At 35.7% G+C, this 18,882-nt stretch overlaps 1 protein-coding gene across 1 annotated transcript in view; it reads left to right on the forward strand.

Annotated features, from left to right (window-relative positions):
• The window catches only part of TDRD5 (tudor domain containing 5), a 97,659-nt gene that overhangs the window by 63,662 nt on the left and 15,115 nt on the right, over nucleotides 1–18,882 (forward strand). The window contains exons 12-14 of the mRNA XM_032642105.1: nucleotides 8,150–8,350; nucleotides 8,851–9,009; nucleotides 11,252–11,416. Of these exons, the coding sequence (XP_032497996.1) occupies nucleotides 8,150–8,350; nucleotides 8,851–9,009; nucleotides 11,252–11,416 (525 nt within the window). The remainder of the gene's footprint in view (nucleotides 1–8,149; nucleotides 8,351–8,850; nucleotides 9,010–11,251; nucleotides 11,417–18,882) is intronic.

Genomic DNA, 18,882 nt, shown 5'->3' on the forward strand with positions numbered 1-18,882 from the left:
GGTTTTTTAATCATTCCACTATGTTATTTCAGTGATTACTCTAGGAAGTACAGCATATGTGTGTAGCAATACAAGGACATTAGAACACGAATTTCTTTAACGTCCTCTTCTGATCTATTTTTGTTTTGTAATTAACGTTATTGTTTTTAACCCCTCAAGAAAATAACTGCATATAATAATAATAAATCCATTTAGATTTAGTCACGTATTTCTCAGTCTCTTAGCTCTTCAGTCTTGCTGCTCAAACCCTCTGGGAACATTTTCTTTCTATTTGAACTGTATCTTTTAGGATTTCATTTTGTAAGGGTTTATTGATGGCAAACTCAGTTATGTTCACCTGAAAATATCATTTTGTGCTTATTCTTGAAAGATATGTTCAGTAGGTATAGAATTCTAGGTTGGTAGTTACTATCTTTAGCACATGAAAGGTATCATTACACTGGCTTCTGGTTTCCCTTATCATATTTAAGCCAGCTGTCCATCTAATGGATGTTCCTTTGAAGGCAATATCCTTTTTGTCTGTAGCTGTTTTTAAAATTTTGTATTTGTTACTTGTGTTCTTCAGCTTTTTTAAAAAGCAGGATAGATTTTTATTTTATAGGTATTTGCTATCTGTATAGAAGAAAGACCTCAATAATCCAGGATATTTCTTCTTTCTTTCTTTTTTATAAATTTATATATTTATTTATTTATTTTTGGCTGCTTTGGGTCTTTGTTGCTGTGCACGGGCTTTCTCTAGCTGTGGCGAGCAGGGGCTACTCTTTGTTGCGGTGCACAGGCTTCTCATCGCGGTGGCTTCTCTTGTTACAGAGCACAGGCTCTAGGCGCGCGGGCTTCAATAGCTGTGGCACGCAACCTCAGTAGTTGTGGCTCACGGGCTCTCAAGCGCAGGATCAGTAGTTGTGGCACACAGGCTTAGTTGCTCCGCGGCATGTGGGATCTTAAAGGACCAGGGCTTGAACCCATGTTCCCTGCATTGACAGGCACATTCTTAACCACTGTGCCACCAGAGAAGCCCTAGGATATTTTTTCAAAGGATACTATGCTTTTAACAATTTCAGGATGGCATTAAAACTATCTGCTAATGAAATTGAAACTTGTAAATTTACTCTTTAGGAAACAAAATTATTTATTTGTAATTGAGGTAATGTTGATTTATAACATTATATAAGTTTCATGTGTACATTATATTTCTACTTCTGGATACCCTACCACGTGTTCACTACCAAAAATTTATTTTCCATCTGCAACCATAGTTGGCCTGACCCCCTTTACCCATTTTGCCCTCCCCCTTCCCCTTCCCCTCTGGTAATCACTACTCTGTTCTCCATATATATGTATTTGTTTTTGTTTGGTTTGGTTTGTACATTATTTTATTTTTGTTTGTTTGTTTATTCATGTTTTTTAATACTCCACATCAGTGGCATCATGTGGTACTTCTCTTTCTCTATCTGACTTATTTTACTTAGCATAAAATGCTCAAGTTCCATCCATGTTGTTGCAAATAGCAAGACATTTATATATTCTTTTAAAGCTGAGCAGTATTCCATTATGTACATATATACCACATCTTCTTTACCATTCATCTGTTGATGGGCACTTCAGTTGTTTCCATATCTTGGCTATTGTAAATAATGCCAAAGAACATGGGGGTTGAGATATCTTTTCAGATCAGTGTTTTCATATTCTTTGAATAAATACCCAGAAGTGGGATAGCTAGATTATATGATAGTTCTAATCTTAATTTTTTGAGGACTCTCCATACTGTTTTCCATAGTGGAGGTACCAATTTACATTCCCACCAACAGGTTTCCCTTTTTCTCCACATCCTTGCCACCACTTATTTCTTGCCTTTTTGATAATAGCTGTTCTGACAGGTGTGAGGTGCTTTCTTATTATGGTTTTGTTTTGCATTTCCATAGTAATTAGTGATGTTGAGCATCTTTTCATGTACCTGTTGACCATACGTATGTCTTCTTTGGAAAAATGTCTATTCTGTTCCTCTGCCCTTTTTCTTTCTTTCTTTTTTTTTTTTTGTGGTACGTGAGCCTCTCGCTGTTGTGGCCTCTCCCGTTGCAGAGCACAGGCTCCAGACGCGCAGGCTCAGCAGACATGGCCCATGGGCCCAGCCACTCCGCGGCATGTGGGATCTTCCTGGACCAGGATCAAACCTGTGTCCCCTACATTGGCAGGTGGATTCTTAACCACTGCAGCACCAGGGAAGTCCCTATAGTTTTCAATATACAGATCTTGCACCTCTTTGGTTAAATTTATTCCTAAATGTTTTATTTTGTTGCAGTTGTTTTCTTAATTTCTCTTTCTGCTAGGTCATTGTTAGCATATAGAAATGCAACAAATTTTTATATATTGATTTTGTATCCTGTTACTTTACTCATTTATTATTTCTAAGAGTTTTTTGATGGAGTCTTCAGGGTTTTCTATATATAAAATCATGTCATCTGCAAATAGTGACAGTTTTACTCCTTTCCAATTTGGATGCCTTTTATTTCTTTTTCTTGCCTGATTGCTCTGGCTAGGACTTCCAATACTGTGTTGAATAAAAGTGGCGAGAACGGGCATCCTGGTCTTGTTCCTGATCTTAGGGGAATAGCTTTCAGTTTTTTTCCTTTGAGTGTGATGTTAGCTGGGGGTTTGTTATATGTGGCCCTTACTATGTTGAGGATATGTCCCTTCTGTATCCTCTTTATTGAGAGTTTTTATCATAAATGGGCTTTGAATCTTGTCAAATGCCTTTCCTGCATCCCGTGAGATGATCATATGGCTTTTATCCTTCATTTTGTTAATGTGGTGTATCACATTGATTGATTTGTGAATATTGAACCATTCTTGTGTGGAATAAATCCCACTTAATCATGGAGTATGATCTTTTTGATGTACTGTTGAATTCAGTTTGCTAATATTTTGTTGAGGATTTTGCATCTATGTTCATTAGAGATAGTGGCCTGAATTTTCTTTTTTTGTGTTGTCTTTGTCTGCTTTTGGTATCAGGGTGATGTTGGCCTCTTAAAATGAGTTAGGAAATGTTCCCTTCTCATCAGTTTTATAGAATAGTTTGAAAAGGATAGGTATTAAATCTTCTATGACTGGTAGAATTTACCTGTGGAGCTTTCTGGTCCTGGACTTTTGTTTTTTTGGGAGCTTTTGATTACTGTTTCAGTCTCTGTGCTAGTGATCAGTCTATTCGGATTCTCTATTTCTTCCTGATTCAGTCTTGGAAGTTTGTATGATTCTAAGAATTTGTTCATTTCTTCTAGACTGTCTAATTTGTTGGTATATAGCTGTTCATAATATTCTTTTACAATCTTGTATTTATGTGATATCTGTTGTTATTTCTGCCTTTTGTTTGATTTTATTTATCAGGACCTTCTCTCTTTTTTCTTAGTGAGTCTAGCTAACGGTTTGTCAAATTTTGTTCATGTTTTTGAACAACGAGCACTTAGTTCATTGATCTTTTCTACTGTCCTTTTACTCTCTATTTTATGTATTTCTGCTCCGATCTTTATTATTTCCTTCATTCTACTAACTTTCCCCTTTGTTTTTCTGTTTTTAGTTTCTTTAGCTGTAAGGTTAGATTGTTTGAGATTTTTCTTGTTTCTTAAGGGTAGGTCTATATTGCTATAAACTTCCCTCTTTGTAATGTTTTTGCTGCATCCCATAGATTTTGGTATGTTGTATTTTCATTTTCATTTGTCTTCAGGTAATTTTTTATTTCTTCTTTGATTCCTTCATTGACCCAATAGTTGTTCAGTAGCATGTTGCTCAGTTTCCATGTATTTGTGACTTTTCTAGTTTTCTTCTTGTAGTTGATTTCTAATTTCATTCCATTGTGATCAGAGAAGATACTTGATATGATTTCAATCTTCTTAAATTTAGTGAGACTTGTTTTGCATCCCAACATACGGTTTATCCTTGAGAAAGTTTCATGTGCACTTGAGAAGAATGTAGAGTCTACTGCATTTGGGTGGAATGAATGTTCTGTACAAATCCATCAAATTCATCTTGTCTGTTGTTTCATTTAAGGCCAGTGTTTCCTTGTTGACTTTCTGTCTGGATGATCTATCTATAGATGTAAGCGGGGTGTTATTAAAGTCCTCTACTATTACATGTTGCTGCCAATTTCTCTCTTTAGGTCTGTCAATAATTGTTTTATATATTTTGGTGCTCCTATATTAGGTGCAAATATATTAATCGCTGTTATGTCTCCTTGATGTGTTTTCCCCTTTATTATACTGTCCATTTTTGTCTCTTGTTACCTTTTCTGACTTGAAGTTTATTTTGCCTGATATGGGTATGGCTATATCTACTTTCTTTTGGCTGCTGTTTTCTTGGAGAATCATCTTCCATCCCTTCACTTAGAGCCTATGTTTGTATTTAGAGCTGAGATGAGTCTCCTGGAGGGAACATTTAATTGGGTCTTGCTTTGTAATCCATCCAGCCACTCTGTGTCTTTTGATTGGTGAATTTAGTGTATTTACATTTAGGGCAATTATTGATAGTTGGATGTTGGCTTCTTAGCTTTTGTTTTCTGGTTGCTTTAAATCTCCCATTGTTTCTTTTTTTCCCCCCATTGTTTCTTTTTCCTTGTGTTCCTGTCTGCCATTTTGGTTTGGTGGTTTTCTAAGATATTTTTCTTAGCTTCCTCTTTGGCTGGTTTTTGTGTCTCTGCTCTATTTTTATGTTCTGTGTTTACCCTGAAGTTTGTATGAGACATCTCAATGAAAATAGTCCATTTTCTGCTGATAGCATCTTATATTCATTTACCTATACAAGTGCCGTCCTTTTCCTCTTCCCCTATGAAATTTGTTTTTGTTCTCTTAAATTTCCCCTTTTTATGTTGTGAGTTGTTATCAAACTAAGAGAGCTATATTTGTTTTTCTGCTTTATTTTTTTTCTCCCTTTAGGTTTTATACTATTTATTAATAAAGTGTTTAAAAATCTATTCTGATAGAGAGTTGCAGTTTTCCAGTTCTGTCTTTTTATTACTTTGCTCAAAGTTTTTTGTATTTTTGCCATTTTTTTTTTTTCTGGTTGAAGAGCTCCTTTCAACATGTTTTGTAAGGCAGGTCTAGTGTTGATGAACTCCTTCAGCTTTTGTTGGTCTGGGAAAGTCTTTGTTTCTCCTTCATATCTGAATGATAACTTTGCTGAAATAGGGTATTCATGGCTGACAGTTTTTATCTTTTAGTATTTTGAGAATGTCATTCCACTCCCTCCTGGCCTGTAGCGTTTCTGCTGAGAATCTACTGATAACCTAATAGGGGCTCCTTTGTAGGTCACCATCCTTTTTTCCCTGGCTGCCTTTAAAATTCTTTGTCATTAAAAAAAAAAAATTCTTGGTCATTGACTTTTGACAATTTTAATATTATGTCTTGGAGGAGGTCTTTTTGCATAGGGGTAATTAGATATTCTCTTAGCTTCATGGGCTTGTATATCCAGTTGCTTCCCCAGGTTTGTATTATTTCTTTAAATAATCTCTCTGCTGTCTTTTCCCTCTGTTCTCCTTCTGGGATACTCATTATCCTAATGTTGCCTGTCCTTAAAGAGTTGGAGAGCTCTTGTAGGATTTCCTCATTTTAAATATCTTTCCTTCCCTTTCCTCTTCATTTCTAGATTTCTATCTTCAAGCTCACTAATTTTCTCTTCCATATGGTCTGCTCTAGTCCCAGACTAATGTATTCTTCATCTCATTTATTGAGTTCTTCAGCTTCAGATTTCTGTTTGGTGCTTTTTTAAAGTTTCAGTCTCTTCGGTAAAGTATTCCTTCTGTTCATTCATTTTATTCCTGAGCTCATTAAACTGCCTTTCTGAGTTTTCTTTTAGCTCATTGAATTTCTTCACACAGCTATTTTGCATTCTCTATCAGTTAAATTGGAACATTCTATAACTTTGGTTTCTGGAGAATTGTCATTGTCTTTTTGTGGTACCATGTCACTGTGGCCCTTCATGTTGTTTGATGAAGTGTTCTTGAGCCAGTGCATTTAGTATTAAATGACAGGTTAGGAGTTAAATTCCCTCCGGTAGGTGGCACCATCACACAAGTTTTCGGTTTCTCTTCCTAGAGCTGCCTCTGGTCATATTTGAGAGTTAGCACTTTTCAGCCTCCACCCACCCTGTAATAGGTGTGGCTCTATGCCTTCTTTGTTGCTTTTTGTGCCACCAGTGTCGTTGCTGCCATGCTTCTGCCAGAGCCACTGTCATCACCAGGATGGTTGGCTCTTTCCTTGTGTCTGGGATCCCTTGAGGCACAGGATCTTCTGTGGGGGAAGGGGGATGGGAGGAGGGGTCATGGGCGCCTCAGGTGCTGGAGGGACAGGGTCGCGGGCCCCACTGCCACTGCTCCCCACTTGCCTGTGGTCATGGGTGCCGGGAGTGGTCAGGTGGCCACAGTGTGTGCACCACCTTCCCTGCTGCTACTGGGTTCTCTGAAGCTGTGGGCTCCGCTGCCTCAGTTGAAGGGCCAGGATTGCAGGCACGGGCTCTGAGGTTCCCTCGCCCCCACTGTGCATTCCAGTACACCCAGCTTTGGGTGTGCAGATGTGTGGAATTCTCCAGTGCCCTATTGTGTTGAGCGGAGACACCTTTGTTGAGTTGTGGATGTTTCATTGGATGTAGATTGAAAGGGGGAGACAAAGGTAGTTTTTCCACTCTAACATGTTTCTGAAGTCTGAAAACCGTGTTCTTCAGTTTTAATATGTTTACGTGTGGATTTATTCTTATTTATCCTACTTTGTGGTTCATTGGACTTTTTATCTGTGCATTGTTACTTTTCATTAAATATGGCTAATTCCCAGCCATTATCTCTTCAATTATTGTCATTTCCCCATATTCATATTTATATTCCCTCTCTCTCTCTGTTTCTGCCTTTCTTTTTCTAGAATGATAATTAAAAGTATGTTAAACCTTCTCAATTTACCTTCCATATCTTTTAACCTCTCTTCTGTATGTTACATATTTCTGTCTTCTGTGTTGCATTCTGGGTAACTTTTCCAAATCACCTTCCACTTTACTGATACACTCTTTAATTCTACCTAATCTGCTATTGAATAAACCTATTAAGTTTTTACTTTTGGTTATTATATTATTACTTTCTAAAAATTCTCTTGGTTCTTTAATTCTGCTAGATCAATTTTTAATAGATTGCAGGTCTCTACAGAAGCTTTCAAATTAATTTTGTTTTTTTTGTTTTTATTTTAAGCATAGTATGTTAGTTCTTTTATAATTCATCTGGAAATTCAAATATCTAAAGTTTTTGAGGTTTTTGTATTAGTTATGTTGTTTCTCTTTGTTCTTCCTTGTGATTCATTGTCTCTTTATATGCTTTTTATCTTTGTCTGTGTACTGCTCATTGACTTTTAAAAATTTTTGTAAAAATGGTTGAATACAGATTGAGATTGCCTACCTCCAGAGAGATTTACATTCACTTCTGCCAGGTATCTAGCAGTACAACCAGTCTGGAGCCATGTTAATTTAAATGAACAACCTGAGGATTTGTGTATCACCCAGGTGATGTGAAAATTGAGCTGCAAATCCATGTGAAGGCTAGTTTATTTCTTTTCCTCCTTATCCTGAGCATGAACCCCTAGGGACTCAGCTTAATAAAGGAAAGTCCTCCTCTCCACTCCCTACTCTGGGTGGTTACTGGCTTTGATTTCTGTCCTCTTTGACCTGTGAGACCATCAAAACCGAAGTGAAGATTTGCCTGGATTAGCACATACGCTGAAGGCAAAAATAGTTCCCACTTTCCCTTTAATTTTGGCCTGATAATTTGTTACACTTTTGTCAGTTCTTTGATGCTTTGGGGACATATTTAAAAAACATTTTATCTAGAATATTTAGTTTCTGTAGGAGGGTTGGTCCAGTAATCTAACTCAAACATTTCCAAACATGAAAGTTTTTCATCACATTAAAATAAATTTTTTCCCATAATCCGATTTTCATCATATTTCCTTTATTCTGACTTTTCTCATCCCCAAATCATAAATATCCTCAAATGTGTTATTTTAGTATTTTCATGCTTTGGTTTTTCCCACTAAAATCTCTAGTTCATTAGGAATTCATTTTTGTATATGTTTTTTATAATTCATGTTTGCATCTGTCATCTGAATCTCATATCTTGTTTGTGTTTCAGGAACATTGGACATCTGGAGCTATTTTGCAGTTCCAGAAGTTGTGTGGTTTGAAGCCATTAGTGGGGGTAGTGGATGAATATGTAGATGGAATCCTTAACATTTTTCTGTGTGATACATCCTCACATGAAGACATCTATTTCCATCATGTCTTGAGAACAGAGGGCCATGCTATTGTATGCCAAGAAAATGTCCCTTCTAAGGTGGAGCAGTCTGGTTGTATTTTGTAATGTATTGTATTTAATCTCAACAGTTTAAGGTATAAGAGAATTTAATGCTGAAGGTTATTTGATTTATTCTTTAGCAATATCTGTGAGATTCCTGCCTTCTTAATGCAGAGCACTTTCTTAATTTTCACATGATCACAAAAAACTACATTTGGCTTATTGTCCTTTAGAATATACTTTTATTTTAAATAATTGATTGAGGATTCTGTCTTACCCCCAATTATTTAATTTTCCGAAGTTTACTTAGAGAAGAGCAACAGTCTCTTATTTTGTAATTATTGATAGCAGTGTCTACATTTTCATTAATATTGATGTTGATAATTTTTGTGGCTAGCAAAAACTATCACTACAGAAAAAATCTGACTATTAAATTTTAGAAGATAATACATTTCCACAACATTTGAAAATTATGAAGTGCTAACTTTTTCACTTTTTCTCTGAGAAACTAAATTTCCTTCGTATTTTTTTAATCCTAGGGTTTCAGAGACCTCAACCCTTTAACTTTATACACTAAATCCAGTGCAGGACCAGAGGACATTGTCCTGACAGAACTGGGTTTTCCTTCCCAGCAGCACTATTTTAATGAAGATCGAGAGATAAATCCACAGTCAAAAGACAGAGAATTATATACCATGGTAAGAGGTTTTTGCAAACATCATCGTATTCTTTTTATTATTGTTAATACTTAATGAGTACTTACTATATGCCAAACACTATAAAAGGCACTTTAAATATATTATTTAATACTTATAAAATCCCTGTGATGTAGTGACTATAATTAACCTTATTTTACTGATGACGAAACTGAGGCATTCCTAACCTAGGAGAGTTTGGAAACTATGCAGTAATCTTAACAGTTATCTTGTCTCTCATCATTTGCTGGTTTAAACCTTTACTTCAGCCATGCTTTTCCTGTATGATTGCTCTCATACACTGAATTCCACTGCTGCCTTGCTGCAGTTGTGACCTCACCTACACTGACCCAAATGCTGTTCTTCCCTCTACACTCCTTAGATTCTTCTTGAAGTATTCTCATTTCTTACTTTCTCTGTAAACCTTGTGGCAACTCCTACCCACAGTAATAATAATATTATGTATTATTCCATCCCACAGTACCAATAATAAAAGAACAATAACCGACACTTATTGAACTCATACTGCATGGCAGGCACTGTTCTAAGTACTTGCATGTACTAGTTAATTTAATCTTCACAACTTTAAGATCCCTATTTTAGATATAAGTAAAGTGAAGCACATTAGTAAGTAATAAGTTAAATGATTTTTCAACAAATGAGCTCATTTCAACAAATGAGCAGATAAATAGACATGTCCTCTGAGTCTCATATTCCTCATGGCAACAAATACTGGGCTAAGAATATAGATTTGGTTCACTTTGAGAGCCCAAAATTTATTTTTTTGGACACAGCAAAGCTTTTTTCTTTGAATAAAATATGAAAATATTATTTTGTGTAAGTATGTTTTCTATATCTGACTTTTTAAATTATAGGGATGATGTTATTTTTTTAGTGGACTTTTACTATTAGAAAAGATAAAAAGGAAAGGCTACTTTGCTGTACACCTGAAACTAGCACAACATTGTAAATCAACTATATTTCAATAAAAAAAATTTTTAAAAGGCCATTTGACTACATAGAGATTAACCTACTCTGCAAAATATGTATGAATGTTTACTGCTGCATGTTTAAAATGATGTCAACATTTTAGATTTCATTTTAGTTTAAAATTAGTGGACTTCCCTGGTGGCACAGTGGTTAGGAATCCAACTGCCAATGCAGGGGACACGGGTTTGAGCCCTGGTCCGGGAAGATCCCACATGCCACAGAGCAACTAAGCCCATGTGCCACAACTACTGAGCCTGCACTCTAGAGCCCATGAACCACAACTACTGAGTCCGTGTGCAACAACTACTGAAGCCCGTGTGCCTGGAGCTCGTGCTTCACAAGAGAAGCCACCGCAATGAGGAGCCCACACACTGCTACGAACGGTAGCCCCCACTCGCCACAACTAGAGAAAGCCCATGCACAGCAGCGAAGACCCAATGCAGCCAAAAATAAATAAATAAATTTATTAAAAAATAATAATAAAATAAAATTAGTTAAAATTAATTGGGCTTGTTTGGCTTTCTGAAACCTGAATTTTTGCTAGTTGTTATTACTTGATTAGAACAGTTATATTTCCTGATTCTTAAATAGTGAGTTGAATTCAACCTTAAAAGTTTTTAGAATATCTTATCATCACTGTTTGATGTCTTTAAATAATCATAGTTCAGTCCTGAAAATGAAATAAGGCCATCTTTTCTGCAAAAAAGTTAAGGTCCAAAGCTCCTCTATCCCATCCCAGCCTATATTTTAACATATCAAGACTCTCATATGCTACACACACAGATACACACACATACACCTACCTCTATACACCGAGTTCCCTGTAATTCCTACTCTTCTTTTAGGCATCCTAACAATTTGTGTTATCTCCTTTATTGCATATTCTCAGACATCCTCCTTCCCCAGTGATATTTTGGTCATATCTCTGTGTTGGCTCTACACTGAAGGTTGTGCTGTGATTATCTGATTGTGTGTCTTCATTGCTATATTTTGAGTTCCTTTAGAGCTGAGACCTGTTGCATTCATCTTTATATCCACAGAGCTACCATGTACACATTACATAATCTGTACTCCATAAATGTTTTTCGGCCTGAACTAGTTTAGTAGGATGGGAAGACCTAGGGTCATGCATAAAGTTAGAAAATAATATGGCATATGCATGAACCATAGCAAAAAATTCCCCTCAGAATTTATAGGTAAGTAGATTTTAGAAATAGTATAGAAAATAAAATAATTTCTTTTTCCTATCTACTAGCGAGATATTAATGATGAAAAGGCTTTCAGTCACCTTAAGTCAATCACCTCAAAGCAGCTGTTAAAGGATTCTGAATTCAGTTCTTTGAAAACCCAAGAGAAGAGCTGTGAAGACGATCCAAAGTGTTCCATCTCCGAGCTACAAGATCTGAAGGAAGAAAATGAGGTAGGAGAAGGGAAGATAGTTTTTTAAAATGTAATTAATGTAATGTAATGAATTCATAAGTGAAGGGTACTGGAATAACATAGCTCTTTAAATCCTACTGCTCCAGTGCCATCAGAAAATCTCCCACAGATGAATTACAAATTCTTCAACAGTCACCAAGACCAAAGTTGCAGCAATATAGCCTTGATCACAAAAAAAGAAACGCCATTATTTGACTTCGATGTGTTTTACTATCCCATAGCTCTGGACAGTCTTCAAGAATTATGCAGTGTATGGAGAACAGTATGGAGGTTCCTTAAAAAACTACAAATAGAATTACCATATGACCCAGCAATCCCACTACTGGGCATATACCCTGAGAAAACCATAATTCAAAAAGAGTCATGTACCAAAATGTTCATTGCAGCTCTATTTGCAATAGCCCGGAGATGGAAACAACCTAAGCGCCCATCATCGGATGAATGGTTAAAGAAGATGTGGCACATATATACAATGGAATATTACTCAGCCTTAAAAAGAAATGAAATTGAGCTATTTGTAATGAGGTGGATAGACCTAGAGTCTGTCATTCAGAGTGAAGTAAGTCAGAAAGAAAAAGACAAATACCGTATGCTAACACATATATATGGAATTTAAGGAAAAATGTCATGAAGAACCTAGGGGTAAGACAGGAATAAAGACGCCGACCTACTGGAGAACGGACTTGAGGATATGGGGAGGGGGAAGGGTGAGCTTTGACAGGGTGAGAGAGAGTCATGGGCATATACACACTAACAAACGTAGTAAGGTAGATAGCTAGGGGGAAGCAGCCGCAAGGCACAGGGTATTAGCTCGGTGCTTTGTGACAGCCTGGAGGGGTAGGATAGGGAGAGTGGGAGGGAGGGAGACGCAAGAGGGAAGACATATGGGAACATATGTATATGTATAACTGATTCACTTTGTTATAAAGCAGAAACTAACACACCATTGTAAAGCAATTATACCCCAATAAAGATGTTTAGAAAAAAAAAAAAAAGAATTATGCAGTGAATGGAAACTAGTATTGAGAAACGGTATTAAGAAAACCCATCAGGAAAAATGTTGACAACTTTTTTGAAGGATATACTTTATTTTAATCAAATGTTTATGTATTCACAGCTTTAAAAAAAACAAACAAATGTTTGTGTACACACAGCTTAGAGTTCCCTATAACCCCTTCCCCTACATTTCCTATTTCACCGAGCAACCATTTTCATCTCTTTTAGCTGCTTTTTTTGGAATTTACCTCGATTTCTTTCATTAAATAGCATGCTTATGTTATTTCCTGATTCTTCAGTTTTAAGTATGTATGCCCTTCTTACTACTAGAGATGAGGGTTTAGTTCTCTTTCATCCCTTCTCCCCCACCACAAAAATATCCTTTCTGTTCCCCCACCATCATCTTACTAATACAGTTATATCAAACTTTCCATTAGATCACCATTCAATATTTTATTGCTATGACTCTGTAAATGCTATTTACAGCCAAGTAGTATGTTACGGCAAGTTTTCCTTTCCTGCATAACTTTCATTTTCTCTGGTGTTAATATTTCTTTCTCTTTAAATCAACATACAGTACACAATTGACTTTGTATTCGGAGTACTGTCCTATCAATACACGTATAGATTTATGTAACCACCCCCACAATCAGGATGCAGAATGCTTCCATCATCTGAAAAAGCTCCCTGTTGCTACCCCTTTATAATTACATCTCCCCAAATCCCTAACGCCCTAGCAACCATTTATGTTTTCTGTCACTGTAGTTTTACCTTTTCAGAACTATCATATAAGTGGAATCATACAGTATGTAACTTCCCAATAGGGGTTTCTTTGATTCAGCATAGTACCTTCATCCAAATTGTTGCATGTGTCAATAGTTCATTTCTTTTGATGATGAGTAGTATTTTATTGTATGGATGTACCACAGTTTGTATATCCATTCATGCACTGAAGGACATTTTGGTTATTTCAGGTTTTGGTAATTATGAATAGAGCTTCTATAAATATTTGTGTCCAGGTTTTTTTATAAACATAATCAGGAGTAGGATTGCTGGTTTATGTGGTCAAACTGTTTTCCAGACTGGGTATACCATTTTGCATTCCCACAAGCAGTGTGTGAGTTCCAGTTGCTCCATATCTTATCAGCACTTGATATTGTCAGTAATTTTTATTTTTAGCCATTCTCATAGGTGTGTAGTAGTATCACAGTGTGGTTTTACTCTGCATTTCCCTAATGACTATGATGCTGACCATCTTATCAAGTGCTTATTTGCCATCCACATGTATTTCTTGGTGAAATGCCTATTAAAGTCTTTTGCCCACTTTTTTATTGTTTTTTTTCTTTCTTACTGTTGGGTTTTTGTTCTGGATATGTTCTGGGTAGCCCTTTGTCAGTTTTGCGATTTTCAAATATTTTCTCCCACTTGTAGCTTCATTCTCTTAATGGTGCCTTTCATACAGGAAAGGTTTTTAATTTTGAGAAGGTTCAGTTTATCAGGTTTTTTTCTTTTATGTACAGTGTTTTCAGTGTCAAGACATCTTGACTTAATTTTACTATAAGGTGAGATTTAGGTTAAGCTTCATTTTATTGCATATGGAGAAGACTATGCTTTCTCCATTGAATTGTCTTGGTAGACCTTCCAAAAATCAAATGTCCATATTTGTGTGAGACTATTCCTAGACTTTATTTTGCTCCATTGATCTGTCTGTTCCTTTGCCAATAGCATACTGTCTTGATTACTGTAGATTCATACCTCTTAAAATTAGGTAGTATGATTCCTCCTACTTTACTCTTTTTCAAAATTATTTTTAATATTATGGTTCTTTTTCCTTTCCATTTAAATTTTAGAATCAACTTATCTGTATCTGGGATTTTTATTGGAATTGCATTAAATCTGTAGGTAAATTTGAGGAGAATTAACATCTTTAATCTGTGAGCACAGTATATATATTTATTTAGGTTTTCTTTTATTCCTTTATCAAGGTGTTATACTTTTTAATATACAGAACATGTTTTGTTATCTTTAGGTATTTAAAGCTAACAAAGATTAAGCTAACTTAGGTAATACTTACCTAATTATTTAATTTACTTTGGGAGCAATTATAAATGATATCTTTTTATTCCAGTTTCTATATTTTCATTGTTAGTATGTAGAAATTGATTTTTGTGTTTTAAGCTTGTATGGTGTGAACTAGCTAAATTCATTTATTAGTTCTAGGAGGTGTTTTGTAGATTTCTTTGGGATTTTCTACATAGACAATAGTGTTGTCTGCTAATTGGGACAGCTTTATTTTTTCCTTTCCAATCTATGTGTCTTTATCTTCCTTCCTGCCTTATTATTGCACTGGCTAGAATTTCAGACATGATGTTGAACAGGAGTTGTGAGAGAGGATGTCTTTGTTATCCTGATGAAAAGTTTTATCATGCATGCATGGATGTGAATTTTGTTAAATGATTTTTTTGCATATGTTGATATCATGTTTTCTCCTTTATTGTATTAATATGGTATATTACATTAATTGATCTTTAAATATTGGATTAAACTGGCTTTCCTGGGATAAACCCCATTTGGTCATGGTGTATTATTCTTTTTATACACCATGGATTCCATTTGCTAATGTTTTGTTGAATATTGTTATGTCTATTTCCATGAAGGATATTGGTCTGTAGTTTTCTTGTACTATCTTTGTATGGTTTTAGTACCAGGGTAATGCTGGCCTCATAAAATGAGTCTAGAGGCATTTCTTCCTTTTCTGTTTTCTGGAAAAGATAATGTTGAATTAGTTTTATTTCTTTTTTTATTTTTTAATTGACATTTTTATTGTGATTACTAAAAGATTCATGTGCAGCTATAGGGAATAATACAGAAAGATCTCGTGTAATCTTTACCCACTTCCCCCAGTGGTCACATTTTACAAAATTGTAGTACAGTGTCACAATCAGGATATTGACATTGATGCAATCCACCAATCTTGTTCAGATTTCTCCAGTTTTACTTGTACATATTTGTGTGTGTGTGTGTGTGTGTATGTATGTATATTTAGTTCTCTACAGTATTAACACATGCAGGTTCATGTATGCAACAGCACAGTCAAGATACTGATAATTCTGTCATCACGAGGGTCCCTGTGTTGCCCCGTTTATATCCATCCACCCACTCCCTCCCACCACCCCCTCCCCACTAATTGGTTCTCCATTTATAAAATTTTGTCATTTAAAAATGCTATGTAAGGGCTTCCCTGGTGGTGCAGTGGTTGAGCGTCTGCCTGCTGATGCAAGAGACGCGGGTTTGTGCCCTGGTCCGGGAAGATCCCACATACCGCGGAGCAGCTGGGCCCGTGAGCCATGGCCACTGAGCCGGCGCGTCCGGAGCCTGTGCTCCGCAATGGGAGAGGCCACAGCAGTGGGAGGCCCGCGTACCACGAAAAAAAAAATGCTATGTAAAATCATATAGTACGTAACCCTTTGAAATTGGCTATTTTCACACAGTATAATTCAAGTAATTGCATGTATCAATAGTTAGATCTTTTCATTGTTGAGTAGTATTTCATGGCATGCATGTGTCATAGTTTGTTTCATCATTGACCTGTTGAAGGACATTTGGGCTATTTCTAGTTTTTAGCTATTACAGATGAAGCTGCTATGAATGAATGTCTGTACACAGGTTTTTGTGTGGACATAAGTTCTCTGGAATAAATGTCCAGGAGCGCAATTGTTGAGTTGTATGGTAATTACAAGTTTAGTGCTTCATCAGTGATATTGGCCTGTAATTTTCTTTTTTTGTGGTGTCTTTGTCTGGTTTTTGGTATCAGGGTGATGCTGACCTCATAGAATTAATTCAGAAGCATTCCTTCCTCTTCAATTTTTTGGAATAATTTGAAAAGGATAGGTTTTAATTCTTCTTTAAACGTTTGGTAAATTTCACCTGTGAAGCTATCTGGTCCTGGACTTTTTTATTTGTTGGGAGTTTTTTTTTAATTACCGAGTCAATTTCATTACTAGTAATAGGTCTGTTGAGATTTTCTATTTCTTCCTGATTCAGTCTTAGAAGATTGCATGTTTCTAGGAATTTATCCATTTCTTCTTGGTTGTCCAATTTGTTGGTGTATAATTGTTCTTAGTAGTCTTGTATGATTGTATTTCTGGGGTATCAGTTGTAACTTCTCTTTCATTTCTTTTTTTTTTTTAACATCTTTATTGGGGTGTAATTGCTTTACAGTGGTGTGTTAATTTCTGCTTTATAACAAAGTGGATCAACTATACATATGTTCCCATATCTCTTCCCTCTTGCGTCTCCCTCCCTCCCACCCTCCCTATCCCACCCCTCCAGGCGGTCACAAAGCACTCCTCTTTCATTTCTGATTCTGTTTATTTGGGCCCACTCTTTTTCTTGATGAGTTTGGCTAAAGATTTATCAATTTTGTTTATCTTTTCAAAGAACCAGCTCTTAGTTTCATTGATCTTTTCTATTGTTGTTTTAGTCTCTCTTTCATGTATTTCTACAATATTTTGATCTTTATTATTTCCTTCCTTCTACTAACTTTGGGTTTTGTTTGTTTCTCTTTTTCTAGTTCCTGTAGATATAAGGTTAGATTGTATATTTGAGATGTTTCTTATTTCCTTGTTTTCTTGTTTGTAGCTTGTATTGTTGTAAACTTCCCTCTTAGAACTGCTTTTGCTGCATTCCATAGATTTTTTAGAGCATTGTGTTTCCATTTTCATTTGTCTCCAGGTATTTTTTAAATTTCCTCTTTGATTTCTTCAGTGACCCATTTTTGATTAGTAGCATATTGTTTAGCCTCCACGTGTTGGTGTTTTTTAGGCAGCTTTTTCCTGTAGTTGACTTCCATAGTCTCATACCATTGTGGTCAGAAAATGCTTAATATGATGTCAGTCTTCTTAAATTTATTGAGACTTGTTTTGTGGCCTAGCATGTGATCCATCCTGCAGAATGTTCCATGTGCACATCCAAAGAATGTGATTTTGCTGCTTTTGGATGGAATATTCTGTATATCTCTATTAAGTCCAATTGGTCTGTGTCATCTAAGGCCATTGTTTCCTTATTAATTTTTCTATCTGGATGATCTGTCCATTGATGTAAGTGGAGTGTTAAAGTCCCCTACTATTATTATTTATAATAAAATCCATTATGTTTATTAATATTTGCTTTATGTATTTATGTGCTCCAGTGTTGGGTGTGTATATATTTACAATTGTAACATCTTCTTGTTAGATTAATCTCTTTATCATTATGTAATATGCTTCTTTGTCTCTTGTTACAGTCATTGTTTTAAGTCTATTTTGTCTGATATAAGTATTGCTAACCTAGCTTTCTTTTCATTTCCATTTGCATGGAATATCTTTTTTCCATCCCCTCCCTTTCAGTGTGTGTGTGTCTTTAGATCTGATGTGAGTCTCTTGTAGGCAGCATTTAGATGGGTCTTTTTTTTTTTTTTAATCCATTCAGCCACTCTGCATCTTTTGATTGGAGCATTTAGTCCATTTACATTTAAAGTGGTTATTGATAGATATATACTTATTGCCATTTTGTTGATTGGTTCTGGTAGTTCCTTTCTTCTTTTGCTCATTTCTCTTGTGATTTGATGACTGCCTTTAGTGTTATGTTTGGATTCCTTTCTCTTTGTGTATATCTATTATAGAGTTTTGGTTTGGGGTTACCATGAGGTTTATATATAACTGACTCTCCCCCTTTTCCTCCCTCCCTATCCCTCTCTTTCTCTCTCTATGTGTGTGTGTATATGTATATATATATATACACACACACATATATGTAAAGTTTTAAAAGCATATATATATAGTTATTTTAAGTTGATGATCTCAAGTTCAAACACACTGTAACAACCCTGCAGTTTTACTCCCTCCCCCTACCTCACATATAGTGTTTTTTGACATCATATTTTACATCTTTCTGTTTTATGTATCTCTTAACTACTTATTGTGGTCATAGATTATTTTACTACTTTTATCTTTTAACCTTCCTATTAGCTTTATAAGTAGTTGATCTACTACCTTTACTGTTTTTTTGCTTTTACCAATGAGATTTTCCTTTTATAATTTTTGTATGTCTAGTTGTGGTCTTTTCTGCTTAGAGAAGTCCCTTTAACATTTCTTGTAAAACTGATACTGAACTCTTTTGGCGTTTGCTTGTCTTTAAAACTCTTTATCTCTCCTTCAAATCTGAATTATAGCCTTACTGGATAGAGTATTCTTGGTTGTAGACATATATCCTGCCACTCCCTTCTGGCCTGCAAAGTTTCTGCTGAGAAGTCAGCTGATAGTCTTATGGGAGTTCTCTTATATGTAACTAGTTGCTTTTCTCTCTCTGCTTTTAAGGTTCTCTCTTTATCTTTAATTTCTATCATTTTAATTATAATGTGTGTTGGTGTGGACCTCTAAGTTCATCTTGTTTGGGACTCTTTGTGATTCC

Source organism: Phocoena sinus, chromosome 1 (genome assembly GCF_008692025.1).
Source record: "Phocoena sinus isolate mPhoSin1 chromosome 1, mPhoSin1.pri, whole genome shotgun sequence".
In the NCBI taxonomy this organism is placed as follows: domain Eukaryota; kingdom Metazoa; phylum Chordata; class Mammalia; order Artiodactyla; family Phocoenidae; genus Phocoena; species Phocoena sinus.